Genomic DNA, 14,035 nt, shown 5'->3' on the forward strand with positions numbered 1-14,035 from the left:
GGGGGGGGGTCATTTATTATTTTTTTTATTTTGATCACTGAGATATAATCTCTCTCAGTGATCAAAATGCACTTTGGAACGAATCTGCCGGCCGGCAGATTCGGCGGGCGCACTGCGCATGCGCCCGCCATTTTGGAAGATGGCGGCGCCCGGGAGAAGACGGACGGGACCACGGCTGGATCGGTAAGTATGATGGGGTGGGGGGGGACCACGGGGGGGGGATCGGAGCACGGGGGGGGGAATCGGAGCGCGGGAGGGGTGGAACGGAGCGCGGGGGGCGTGGAACGGAGCACGGGGGGGCTGGAATGGAGCACGGGGGGTGGAACGGAGCACCGGGGGGGGTGGATCGGAGTGCAGGGGGGGTGATTGGAGCACGGGGGGAGCGGACACGAGCACGGGGGGGAGCGGAGCACTGGACGGAGGGGAGCCGGAGCAGTGTACCGGCCAGATCGGGGGGGTGGGGGGCGATCGGAGGGGTGGGGTGGGGGCACATTAGTGTTTCCAGCCATGGCCGATGATATTGCAGCATCGGCCATGGCTGGATTGTAATATTTCACCCGTTATAATGGGTGAAATATTGCAAATCGCTCTGATTGGCAGTTTCACTTTCAACAGCCAATCAGAGCGATCGTAGCCACGAGGGGGTGAAGCCACCCCCCCTGGGCTAAACTACCACTCCCCCTGTCCCTGCAGATCGGGTGAAATGGGAGTTAACCCTTTCACCCGGCCTGCAGGGACGCGATCTTTCTATGACGCCGCATAGGCGTCATGGGTCGGATTGGCACCGACTTTCATGACGCCTACGTGGCGTCAAAGGTCGGGAAGGGGTTAATCAACAACTGTGCAGATGACTAGTGTTTGTTTTCCAACAGACCAACTAACCACAAAGAATGCAGCAGTGAGTAGTTATTCATCTAGGATAAGACTCATCCGTTTAAACGTGTGCAAAAAAATATAAATAAATCGGATCCCATACAGATACACAGTAAAGCTTCTGATTTTTACAGACACATTGCAATTCTTTAACATAGGAAACTATTTGGTCTTGTAAATTTTAATAACTGATGTATAAAAACGGAAGCCATACAGATGACAATACAGATGAAGAAACACCCATTTTATCTGGATAAAAATCAGATTTTTTAGGTCTGTAAAAATGATCACTTAGGACCTGGATAGGCCAAGCTGTCACATCACTGAGACCCCCACAAATTTCTAGAAGAGTGAATTTGTGTCCCTCATTTTCCCCTGTAGCACAATTGCCAGTGGTTGAATAAGTAGCTGGACATGCAGTCTATGGAAATTAGAAACATAACCAGGTACAGCGCTGCACTCGGATATCTTAGCATCCAAATTACCACAGACTTTATGGGGTTACCCACACTACCATGTTCCCCATCCAAAGAGATGCATGTGAGATCAACAGGCGTCATGCAGGTGTCCTAATAAACAGGACAGTGAACGTGAGGTCATATCACTCACATCTGATGGCGCTGCAGAACCCGATCATAGGGAACTTGGCAATATTCAGAGCCTGGATCCACAATCGCAGCCAGGTATGCCACAGCGATTCAGAGAAACACTTTGGAAAGCCATCTGGAGACTATGGCTGCTTCCCAAGATCGATCCGTCAGTCAACTGGAGCAGTGGCTGATGGGTGGGGGAAGCCAGACGGGGGCTTTACTGCACTAGTCAGGTCTCTCCCCTATAGTTCACAGATAGCTTTTCAAACTATTATATCATGTGGTATACAACACGGTGTAGGGGTGCTGCCCATTAGGGGTTCAGGCCTTTGATAAAATATGAAAAATTCTGTTCTCGTCCAAATAAAGGCAACATAATTTTGATCTTGCAGTCTACCATCGAGACCTTTATCAAAAAAATTGCAGATTGCAAGAGAGGAAGGGAACACTAAGCGCTGTAGTATGCAATGTTCGTCACTGTGGTAATGGCACATACTACAGTGCTTACAGGTGTGACCTTCCTCTCTTACAATCTGCAGCCTTTCTGACGAAGGTCCGGATAGTAGACCGAAAGGGCAAAACTGGCATAATACCAGGGCTGAGGAGTCTGTGTCGATTTTGGTGGAGTCGGCATAAAATTGACTGACACTGAAAATATATAATACATTGGGTATAGCAGTACAGTGCAGGATGTGCTGGAAATGTTCCCATGAGAATGTGGGAAAGTTATGAAATGTCCTATAAATGTCTGCTCTGTTCCTGATCTAAAGGTACCTTCACACTGAGCAACTTTTCAACGAGAACGACAGCGATCCGTGACGTTGCAGCATCCTGGATAGCGATCTCGTTGTGTTTGACACGAAGCAGCGATCAGGATCCCGCTGTGACATCGCTGGTCGGAGCTAGAAGTCCAAAACTTTATTTGGTCGTCAGGTCGGCGTGTATCGTCATGTTTGACATCAAAAGCAACGATGCCTGCAATGTTTTTCATGGAGCGAACAACCAGCGAGAACTAGAGTTGAGCGACCTTGACCTTTTTAGAGTCGAGCCGGGTTTCGCGAAACCCGACTATCTCAAAAGTCGGGTCGAGTGAAATCGGCCGATTATGACGTAAAGTCGGGATCGACCGAAACACGAAACCCAATGCAAGTCAATGGGGCAGCATAGTCGGCAGTGAGTGGGGGCCAGGAAAACACCTAGAGTGCCCATTTTAATGTCAAAACCATCCATTCTTCTTAATGAAGCTTGTCAAGCGTAATTTACCTTATAATAATTGGAAGGCATTTGAAATTGGGGGTCATTTGGCTAAAGTTGTGGTGGGTAGGGCTGGTTCAAGTAATTAGTGGGCCCAGGAAATCTGGACCACGTCACGGCAGTGGAGCAGGGAGAGGTAAGTATTTCAACTTTGCAAGTGCTGTGAACCTGAGCAAGCAGGGGGGGCCCACTCGTTGGCATTGGCACTGGCACAGGGCCCCTCAAAGTACAGCGGTGTGTTTGCACGGCGGGGGCGCCTCCCACCGGCAGCAACACTTTTGCGTACTATGAGAGGCCCTGTGCCAGTGACGTCGCCAACTAGTATTCCTCCCCCCACCTGATGAAGGAACCTGCACTTTCATCTGCACCTTCCTCTTTGTCCCCGTGTAAGGTGGTATGGTATGCGGGAAGAGCAACCTGACTTTCAGCAGGGTCACAATGTTGTTGTGTAGCGTGCACGGGGAATGTTGCGTTATGGGTCAATGTACCAGCAGACTCATCTATCACTGGCTGGGCAATGGGCAGGATGAGGAGGAAACACAGATATAGGCCCAAATAATAAAGTGGGCTAAATGCAGTTAAAAATTGGTAACACAGGAATAACCAGGGGGCATTGCAGTGGAGGACAACTGGAATGAGAGGCTGACACAGAGAGTAGGCCCAAATCAGTAAGTAGTCGAAATGCAGTTCAAAATTGGCAACCGTAGTAAACAGGCGGCACAGCTTTGTTCAGTGGAGGAGAACAGCAAGGAGTGGCAGACACCGATAGTAGGCCCCAACCCAACTAGTAGGCCAAATGCAGTCTAACATTAACAACTACTTAACGAGCGCCTGAAAACGGAATTTCAGGACAGGAAACCAGGAGAACAGCAAGGAGCGGCAGACACTGTTAGTAGGCCCCAAACCAACTAGTACGCCAAATGCAGTTGTTCCATTTAACCACAATTTAACGAGAGCCTGAAGATAGAAGCTCAGGAAAGGCAACCTGGAGAACACCTTGGAGTGGAACACACCATCTCTCTCCACCCCATACCCATTTTGTAGGCCTAATGCTGTGTAGTTTTCTACAACTACTAAACGAGAGTCGGAAGACCGAAGCAATGGCAAGGCAACCTGGGGAACACCTTGGAGTGTAACACACCATCTCTCTCCACCCGATACCCATTTTGTAGGCCTAATGCAGTGTAGTTTTCTACAACTACTAAACGAGTCGGAAGATCGAAGCAATGGCGAGGAAACCTGGAGAACACCTTGGAGTGTAACACACCATCTCTCTCCACCCCATACCCATTTTGTAGGCCTAATGCTGTGTAGTTTTCTACAACTACTAAACGAGAGTCGGAAGACCGAAGCAATGGCAAGGTAACCTGGGGAACACCTTGGAGTGTAACACACCATCTCTCTCCACCCGATACCCATTTTGTAGGCCTAATGCAGTGTAGTTTTCTACAACTACTAAACGAGAGTCGGAAGATCGAAGCAATGGCGAGGAAACCTGGAGAACACCTTGGAGTGGAACACACCATCTCTCTACACCCCATACCCAATTTGTAGGCCTAATGCAGTGTAGTTTCCAAGAACTACTAAACGAGAGCCGGAAGATCGAAGCTCAGGAAAGGCAACCTGGAGAACACCTTGGAGTGGAACACACCATCTCTCTACACCCCATACCCAATTTGTAGGCCTAATGCAGCCTACTTTCCGACAACTACTAAACGAGAGCATGAAGATCGAAGCTCAGGAAAGGCAACCTGGGGAACACCTTGGAGTGTAACACACCCTCTCTCTACACCACGGAAGGGCTGATTCTTAGGAAGGAAGGCTGTCGGAAAGAAGCAGGGCGCGTCCGAGGGTGATTATATTCTTATTAGGTATATACTCACCCTCGGACGCGCCCTGCTTCTTTATTTGTAATGAATGTTTATTTGCAATGTGGTTTTGACTTACTCTATTTTTTTGGTAAATAATGATTTTATTATTTTCATTGTTTTGCATCTTCTTGGCAATAATATAAAGAAGACGCGACAGGACAACACTCGGTGGATGCCATATCTGTGTTTTAAATTGAAAAAACTTTCAGTTAACTACTTGCAGGAGAAAGTTATTGTAGCTGGTGGCCATTTTTAGTACTGTACCAGATTTTTGTTGTATGTGTTTGTTTTTAATGTTAAAATGTCTGCATTTGATATCTCTCCAGTATTTTCTTTTTTATAAGCAAAATACTTATTTTTATATTTTCTGATGTTGGTTCAAGAGGTACACGGGCAGCAGTAGACAGGTCAGTGGAGGCCTAGTGGAAGGAGGGACCGCAGACAGGCTTCGAAGCCCTAACATAATAAATTGGGCTGGCTGTAGGCAATTTAAAATTGGTTCCAGGGAAACCCGGGCAGCAGTAGACAGGTCAGTGGAGGCCTAGTGGAAGGAGGGACCGCAGACAGGCTTCGAAGCCCTAACATAATAAATTGGGCTGGCTGTAGGCAATTTAAAATTGGTTCCAGGGGAACCCGGGCAGCAGTAGACAGGTCAGTGGAGGCCTAGTGGAAGGAGGGACCGCAGACAGGCTTCGAAGCCCTAACATAATAAATTGGGCTGGCTGTAGGCAATTTAAAATTGGTTCCAGGGGAACCCGGGCAGCAGTAGACAGGTCAGTGGAGGCCTAGTGGAAGGAGTGACCGCAGACAGGCTTCGAAGGCCTAACATAAGAAAAATGTCAATACAATGGTATTGACAGTGCCAGGCATTGAAGGATGTCAGCGCATAGACTAAACATTGGTGGAGCTGTGAGAAAATTTTGGTTTTGGTGGTAGAGCACTGTTTGACCTGGGGGGGGGGGGAGGGACTGTCTTGTGGCCGGCGGTACAGGCCCAGGGCCCCTCATATTACAACGGTGTGTCTGACGTTGGGTGCGCACCACCACCGCCAGACACTTTATTGTACTATGAGGGACCTAGTGGCAGTGCCGTCGACCAAAAGCGGGCACACCCACCTCTTCAGACAAACAGTACTCTCACGGGTGCTGGCGCCAAGTGGGGATACCACGGCCCCGTGTGGGGACTTTGGCCATTTAGGGAGGTGTTAACATGTCGGATGCTGGACAATCAGGTGCTGCAAATTACGAGATTGGAAAAGTCGTTCAGAATAGTCCACAGGCAAGACCTTTACATAGGAAAGCTAGGTGTCAGCCGGGCAAGGTGGGGCAAAAGATTTCGAAATCCAGTTGTGGTTCATTTTAATGAAGGTTAGATCATCTACATTTTGGGTAGCCAGACGAGGCCTTTTTTCTGTTAGTATTGAACCTGCAGCACTGAATACTCTTTCTGATAGGACACTAGCTGCCGGGCAAGCAAGCTCCTGCAATGCATATTCTGCCAATTCTGGCCAGGTGTCTAATTTTGATGCCCAGTAATCAAATGGGAATGACGGTTGAGGGAGAACGTCGATAAGGGATGAAAAATAGTTAGTAACCATACTGGACAAATGTTGTCTCCTGTCACTTTGAATTGATGCTGCAGTACCTGTCCTGTCTGCGGTCATAGCAAAATCACTCCACAACCTGGTCAGAAAACCCCTCTGGCCAACGACACTTCTGATTTCTGCCCCTCTAACACCTCTGGTCTGCTGGCCCCTGCAGCTCGTGTTAGAACGATCACGGGCGCTGTGTGCAGGGAATGCCAGAAGCAAACGGTCAACAAGAGTTGATTGTTTGGTTGCTAATATTAGTTCCAAGTTCTCATGTGGCATTATATTTTGCAATTTGCCTTTATAGCGAGGATCAAGGAGGCAGACCAACCAGTAATCGTCATCGTTCATCATTTTTGTTATGCGTGTGTCCCTTTTGAGGATACGTAAGGCATAATCCGCCATGTGGGCCAAAGTTCCAGTTCTCAAATCTGTGGTTGTGCTTGGTTGAGGGGCAGTTTCAGGCAAATCCACGTCACTTGTGTCCCTCCAAAAACCAGAACCCGGCCTTGCCGCGCCAACAATTTCCACTGGCCCCGGAAAAGCTTCCTCATTAAAAATATAATCATCCCCATCATCCTCCTCGTCCTCCTCCTCCTCTTCGCCCGCTACCTCGTCCTGTACACTGCCCTGGCCAGACAATGGCTGTCATCAAGGCTTTCCTCTTCCTCAGCTGCAGACGCCTGATCCTTTATGTGCGTCAAACTTTGCATCAGCAGACGCATTAGGGGGATGCTCATGCTTATTATGGCGTTGTCTGCACTAACCAGCCGTGTGCATTCCTCAAAACACTGAAGGACTTGACACATGTCTTGAATCTTCGACCACTGCACACCTGACAACTCCATGTCTGCCATCCTACTGCCTGCCCGTGTATGTGTATCCTCCCACAAAAACATAACAGCCCGCCTCTGTTCACACAGTCTCTGAAGCATGTGCAGTGTTGAGTTCCACCTTGTTGCAACGTCTATGATTAGGCGATGCTGGGGAAGGTTCAAAGAACGCTGATAGGTCTGCATACGGCTGGAGTGTACGGGCGAACGGCGGATATGTGAGCAAAGTCCACGCACTTTGAGGAGCAGGTCGGATAACCCCGGATAACTTTTCAGGAAGCACTGCACCACCAGGTTTAAGGTGTGAGCCAGGCAAGGAATGTGTTTCAGTTGGGAAATGGAGATGGCAGCCATGAAATTCCTTCCGTTATCACTCACTACCTTGCCTGCCTCAAGATCTACAGTGCCCAGCCACGACTGCATTTCTTTCTGCAAGAACTCGGACAGAACTTCAGCGGAGTGTCTGTTGTCGCCCAAACACTTCATAGCCTATACAGCCTGCTGACGTTTGCCAGTAGCTGCCCCGTAATGGGAGACCTGGTGTGCAACAGTGGCAGCTGCGGATGGAGTGGTTGTGCGACTGCGGTCTGTGGACGAGGTCTCGCTTCTGCAGGAGGACGAGGAGGAGGAGGAGGGGGTGCGAATGGCTACAGCCAACTGTTTCCTAGACCGTGGGCTAGGCAGAACTGTCCCAAATTTGCTGTCCCCTGTGGACCCTGCATCCACCACATTTACCCAGTGTGCCGTGATGGACACGTAACGTCCCTGGCCATGCCTACTGGTCCATGCATCTGTTGTCAGGTGCACCTTTGTGCTCACAGATTGCCTGAGTGCATGGACGATGCGCTCTTTAACATGCTGGTGGAGGGCTGGGATGGCTTTTCTGGAAAAAAAGTGTCGACTGGGTAGCTCGTAGCGTGGTACAGCGTAGTCCATTAGGGCTTTGAAAGCTTCGCTTTCAACTAACCGGTAGGGCATCATCTCTAACGAGATTAGTCTAGCTATGTGGGCGTTTAAACCCTGTGTACGCGGATGCGAGGCTAAGTACTTCCTTTTTCTAACCATAGTCTCATGTAGGGTGAGCTGGACTGGAGAGCTGGAGATCGTGGAACTAGCGGGGATGCCGGTGGACATGGCAGACTGAGAGACGGTGGGAGATGGTATTGTTGCCGCCGGTGCCCTAGATGCAGTGTTTCCTACTACGAAACTGGTGATTCCCTGACCCTGACTTCTTTGGCCTGGCAAAGAAACCTGCACAGATACTGCAGGTGGTGCAGAAAATGGTGGCCCTACACTGCCGGAAGGGATGTTGCGTTGATGACTAGCTTCATTGGCCGAGGGTGCTACAACCTTAAGGGACGTTTGGTAATTAGTCCAAGCTTGCAAATGCATGGTGGTTAAATGTATATGCATGCAACTTGTATTCAGACTTTTCAGATTCTGCCCTCTGCTTAAGGTAGTTGAACATTTTTGACAGATGACTTTGCGCTGATCAATTGGATGTTGTTTAAAAAAATGCCAGACTGCACTCTTTCTAGCATCGGATACCTTTTCAGGCATTGCAGACTGAGCTTTAACCGGATGGCCACGCTGTCCTCCAACAGGTTTTGACTTTGCCACGCGTTTTGGGCAAGATACGGGCCCGGCAGATGGAACCTGTTGCGATGTTGATGCCTGCTGCGGCCCCTCCTCCTCCGCTTCAGAACTGCTGCCGCCTGCACCCTGTTCCCCCAATGGCTGCCAATCGGGGTCAAGAACTGGGTCATCTATTACCTCTTCTTGTAGCTCGTGTGCAACTTCGTCTGTGTCACCTTGTCGGTCGGTGGTATAGCGTTCGTGATGGGGCAACATAGTCTCATCAGGGTCTGATTCTTGATCAGCACCCTGCGAGGGCAATGTTGTGGTCTGAGTCAAAGGACCAGCATAGTAGTCTGGCTGTGGCTGTGCATCAGTGCACTCCATGTCAGATTCAACTTGTAATGGGCATGGACTGTTAACTGCTTCACTTTCTAAGCCAGGGACGGTATGTGTAAAGAGCTCCATGGAGTAACCCGTTGTGTCGCCTGCTGCATTCTTCTCTGTTGTTGTTTTTGCTGAAGAGGACAAGGAAGCGACTTGTCCCTGACCGTGAACATCCACTAACGACGCGCTGCTTTTACTTTTACCAGTTTCACGAGAGGAGGCAAAAGAGCTAGAGGCTGAGTCAGCAAGATAAGCCAAAACTTGCTCTTGCTGCTCCGGCTTTAAAAGCGGTTTTCCTACTCCCAGAAAAGGGAGCGTTCGAGGCCTTGTGTAGCCAGACGACGAACCTGGCTCCACAGCTCCAGACTTGGGTGCAATATTTTTTTTCCCACGACCACCTGATGCTCCACCACTACCACTACCCTCATTACCAGCTGACAATGAACGCCCCCGGCCACGACCTCTTCCACCATACTTCCTCATTGTTTTAAAAATGTTACCAAACTAACGGTATTTGTTGCAGTCACACAACTTACACGGTGAGCTATAACTTCAGTATGATTTAGCTACCCCTTTACAGGTGGGTGAGACCACAACGAAAATCAGGCACAATGTTACACACTCTGTTGTTGGTGGCAACAAATGAGAGAGATGCCACACACGCAGGACTGTCACTGAAGCGCAAATGTAAATATTAATCTCCCACTGATTTGTGTTTTTTTTTTTTAAAAAGGAGACTTTAGAAAAAAAAAAAAAATAAATGATTTTTTAAGGAAGAATTTATAAACCAAATAAAATGAAATGATTTTTTCAGGGAGAATTTAGAAAACAAATAAAACATAAAATAGCCTTTCTAGGGCCCAGTGAGTGAGAGAGGACGCACACAGGAGTGAGGAGTGGCACACAAGCCCAGAGGCCAATATTTATCTCCCACTGATTGATTTAGTGATTTTTTCAGGTAGATTTTGGAACCCTAATCAAGCAAAAAAATTAATAGGCTTTCTATGGCCCACAATTGGAGAGAGAGAGATGGCACACCCAGCAGTCAAGACTGGCACACAAGCAGAAAGGGCAATATTAATCTCCCACTGATTTGATTTTTTTTTTTTTTTTTTTCAGGGAGACTTTAGAAAAAAAAATACAAAAAAAATGATTTTTTTCAGGAATAATTTAGAAACCGAATAAAATAAAATGATTTTTTCAGGGAGAATTTAGAAACCAAAGAAAATAAAATGATTGTTTCAGGGAGAATTTAGAAAACAAATAAAACAAAAAATAGGCTTTCTAGGGCCCACTGAGTGAGAGAGGACGCACACAGGAGTCAGGAGTGGCACACAAGCCCAGAGGCCAATATTAATCTCCCACTTTTTTTTTTTTTTTTTCCAGGGAAAATTTATAAACCCAATAAAAAAAATAATAAATAGGCTTTCTATGGCCCACTATTTGTGAGAGAGATGGCACGCTTAGGACTGGCACACAAGCCCAAAGGCCAATATTAATCTCCCACTGATTGATTTATTGATTTTTTCAGGTAGATTTTGGAACCCAAATCAAGCAAAAAAATAAATAGGCTTTCTATGGCCCACTGAGAGATGGCACACACAGGAGTAAGGAGTGGCACACAAGCCCTGAGGCCAATATTTTTCTCCCACTGATTGATGTAGTGATTTTTTCAGGTAGATTTTAGAACCCAAATCAAGCAAAAAAATAAATAGGCTTTCTATGGCCCACTGAGTGAGAGATGACACAGACAGGGATGGCACTCTAGCAGAAATGCCAATCTTAATCTCCCACAAAAAAAAAAAAAAAAAAAAAAAAAAAGGAACTGTCCTTCAATTACTATCTCCCTGCGGTAATCTCAGCCAGGTATGGCAGGCAGCAATAAGGAGTGGACTGATGCACAAATTAAATAAAAAGTGTGGACAAACAAACAAGATAGCTGTGCAGAAAGGAAGGAACAAGAGGATTTGTGCTTTGAAAAAAGCAGTTGGTTTGCACAGCGGCGTACACACAGCAATGCAGCTATCAGGGAGCCTTCTAGGGCAGCCCAATGAGCTACAGCGCTGAGGGGAAAAAAAAAAAAAAAAAAATGTAGCTTCCACTGTCCCTGCAAACCAAAGGTGGTGTTGGGCAGTGGAAATCGCTACAGCACAAGCGGTTTGGTGGTTAATGGACCCTGCCTAACGCTATCCCTGCTTCTGACGAAGCGGCAGCAACCTCTCCCTAAGCTCAGATCAGCAGCAGTAACATGGCGGTCGGCGGGAACGCCTATTTATAGCCCCTGTGACGCCGCAGACAGCAAGCCAATCACTGCAATGCCCTTCTCTAAGATGGTGGGGACCAGGACCTATGTTATCACGCTGCCCACACTCTGCGTTTACCTTCATTGGCTGAGAAATGGCGCTTTTCGCGTCATTGAAACGCGACTTTGGCGCGAAAGTCGCGTACCGCATGGCCGACCCCGCACAGGGGTCGGATCGGGTTTCATGAAACCCGACTTTGTCAAAAGTCGGCGACTTTTGAAAATGTTCGACCCGTTTCGCTCAACCTTAGCGAGAACGATAAGTACGTCACTGGATCGCTCCTGCATCGTTCTGCTGTTGCCGGTGTTTGACGTCTCCTAGCGACCTAAACAGCGACGCTGCAGCGATCGGCTCGTTGTCTATATTGCTGCAGCGTCTCTTAATGTGACGGTACCTTTAGATTCTCGGCTTTTAGCGGAGATGAATCTGTGCTGCACTTTATGCACATGCTCAGTAGTGACCAGTGCTGGGGGTCAGGGAGACTGAGGAGTCCAGGCTTGGCTTACTGACTCCAAAGTCCTGAAGAATACATTGCATTTTTTGGATTGCACCAAATTTAACTTTCTTTGTAACCTGCGCACCAAAGAGTGCCGAGCCTTTCATATTATTACAGATTTTCAAACGGCTTTCCCTGAAAGGGTCGCTGCAGAATAAAACAAGAATGGCTGAAATCCCCCAGCCAAGCTCCAATTTATGGTGACCGTGGTTTGGACAGCAAGAATCTAGTAACAGGTTCTCTAATATTGAGTGAACGGGTCCATACACAACCAACTGCTTAAAGGGACACTGTCACCTGAATTTGGAGGGAACAATCTTCAGCCATGGAGGCGGGGTTTTTGATTCACCCTTTCCTTACCCGCTGGCTGCAATATTGGATTGAAGCTCATTCTCTGTCCTCCGTAGTACATGCCTGCACATGGCAATCTTGCCTTGTGCAGGCGTGTACTATGGAGGACAGAGAATGAGCTTCAATCCAATATTGCAGCCAGCGGGTAAGGAAAGGGTGAATCAAAAACCCAAAAACCCCGCCTCCATGGCTGAAGATTGTTCCCTCCAAATTCAGGTGACAGTGTCCCTTTAAAGGGGTTCTCCATGAAAGTAATAAAATGGCCCCCATCATGTAAATCAAACAGCAGCCTGTACTAGTCACATGTCGGTCTAAAGAAACAGCTCCAGGAACCTGTGCCTCAAGTGACAGAGGAGCTGTATGAGAAGCACTGACATGCTGGAGTAGAGCTGTGACAAGAGCAGAAACAAGTCTTCTCCATGTCTGACTGAGGCTGTAGAAAATAATCGTTTCTTCTCCCGTCACGGTCCGTCTCCGGCAGCTGCAGCCTGTCCCTGACATGTGACTAGGGTGGGCTTCCTTTAGAAGTAGTGACAGGGGCCATGTTATTACATTCTTGGAGAACCCCTTTAAAGATGGGGCAGGTGCTCAATACCAGCCATCTGTGGGACGCCCATGTCTACGTGGAAAGTTGCGTGAAGTTGGAGGACCCCCTTTAACCCATCGCCTCCTGGCCGCAGCCTGGTGCTGGGTGGGGTGCCAGTAAGCAGGGGTCCCGGACTGACTGGGGCCCTATAGGAGTGTACGATACGCCTCTCCCTGCGGATACAGCCCGGCTCCATACCACACTGTGCGGACACACGCCGGGTCTCCGCGAACTACTACACGCGGGACCCCATCCCTACAGAGGACGTGTGAAGGTCACCGGAGCCGCCGCCACAGGTGCAATGGCCCCAGCGGGCGCTTCTCCCCGCCGCATCTTCAGCAGCAGAAACCCACGAGACGTGGACTAGAAAGCCAATCACAGCGGCTCTTGTCCGCGACCAATCAGAGAACGCAATGCAGACGGAAGAATCTCTCTATGACAGCCGGGCTGCACACCTGGGAACATCACAGCATAGAAACAGCGAGGTGCCCTCTCGCCAATGATGGAGGAAAAGTAGTCCGCAGCTGCAGGAGAAAAGATGCCGCGGGCAGTGTCTCCGCTCGTCATCACCGTGCACACCCAAATAGCATCGGTAACGGTGAAGAAAGCGGGTGACGTTGTAGATAAATCACGAAGAACAGAGGGTGACATTGACACCGGGAAGCGGCACGGAAGACAGGCCGGGTGACGTCACAGGACGATCGTGATGACCGCCGCCGTGTACCTCTAGGCTATGACCGGCTCACATTACCTTTTTCACGGTCCGCGGGGCCTCACTGACTGCGCCCTCGGGGCTGCCGGCGCCGTCTCCGGAGCGCTGCACCGGGTCGCTCCTCTTCATGGCAGAAGCCGGGACCCCCTTGAGCGGCTGGCTGAGCGGGGACACCGCGGTATTGTTGTCGGGCTCGGCAGGCAGAGCAGCGGTGAGCGGCGCTGCAGGGGCCTCATTGTGCCGCTCTTTAGCGGCCTCCTTCAGCTCCACGGCGGGCACTACCTGCACGGACATGGCGCCACACACACTCGTATGTCCCGGCTCTCGCTCCTCTCTCCTCAGCAGCCTCCTGATGCACACAAACACTAGCACGCTGCCGGCAGCCTCTGGCACGCCCCCGCAGGCTGTCCTGCCCCTGCCGCAGGGGCGCCTGGGAAAGCTAGTTTCTCCCACAATCAGAACGCGTATCCTAAGAATCATAGTAGACCACAATTCCCGGCGTGCACCACGGTGATCGCTGTCCTTCGTGAAGCATCATGGGATCTGCAGTCCTGACTCGTATTCGCTATTGTTTTGTCTCTAACAGTGTACTACAATAACCAGCGTGCCGTGCGGT

General features: G+C 49.2%; 1 protein-coding gene across 4 annotated transcripts in view; it reads right to left on the reverse strand.

Moving 5' to 3' along the window:
• Window positions 1-13,814, reverse strand: part of AHCYL2 (adenosylhomocysteinase like 2) — a 169,784-nt gene extending 155,970 nt beyond the window's left edge. For 2 of the 4 annotated variants that reach the window (XM_069765410.1, XM_069765409.1), the window contains exon 1: window positions 13,459-13,809. In XM_069765410.1, the coding sequence (XP_069621511.1) occupies window positions 13,459-13,713 (255 nt within the window). In that variant the 5' untranslated portion in view covers window positions 13,714-13,809. Of the gene's footprint in view, window positions 1-13,458 lie in introns of all 4 variants that reach the window. The other 2 variants (XM_069765407.1, XM_069765408.1) reach the window with 2 other exon arrangements.
• Between the last annotated feature and the right edge of the window lie 221 nt (window positions 13,815-14,035).

The sequence above is a fragment of the Ranitomeya imitator genome, chromosome 4, assembly GCF_032444005.1.
Source record: "Ranitomeya imitator isolate aRanImi1 chromosome 4, aRanImi1.pri, whole genome shotgun sequence".
NCBI classification, from domain to species: Eukaryota; Metazoa; Chordata; class Amphibia; order Anura; family Dendrobatidae; genus Ranitomeya; species Ranitomeya imitator.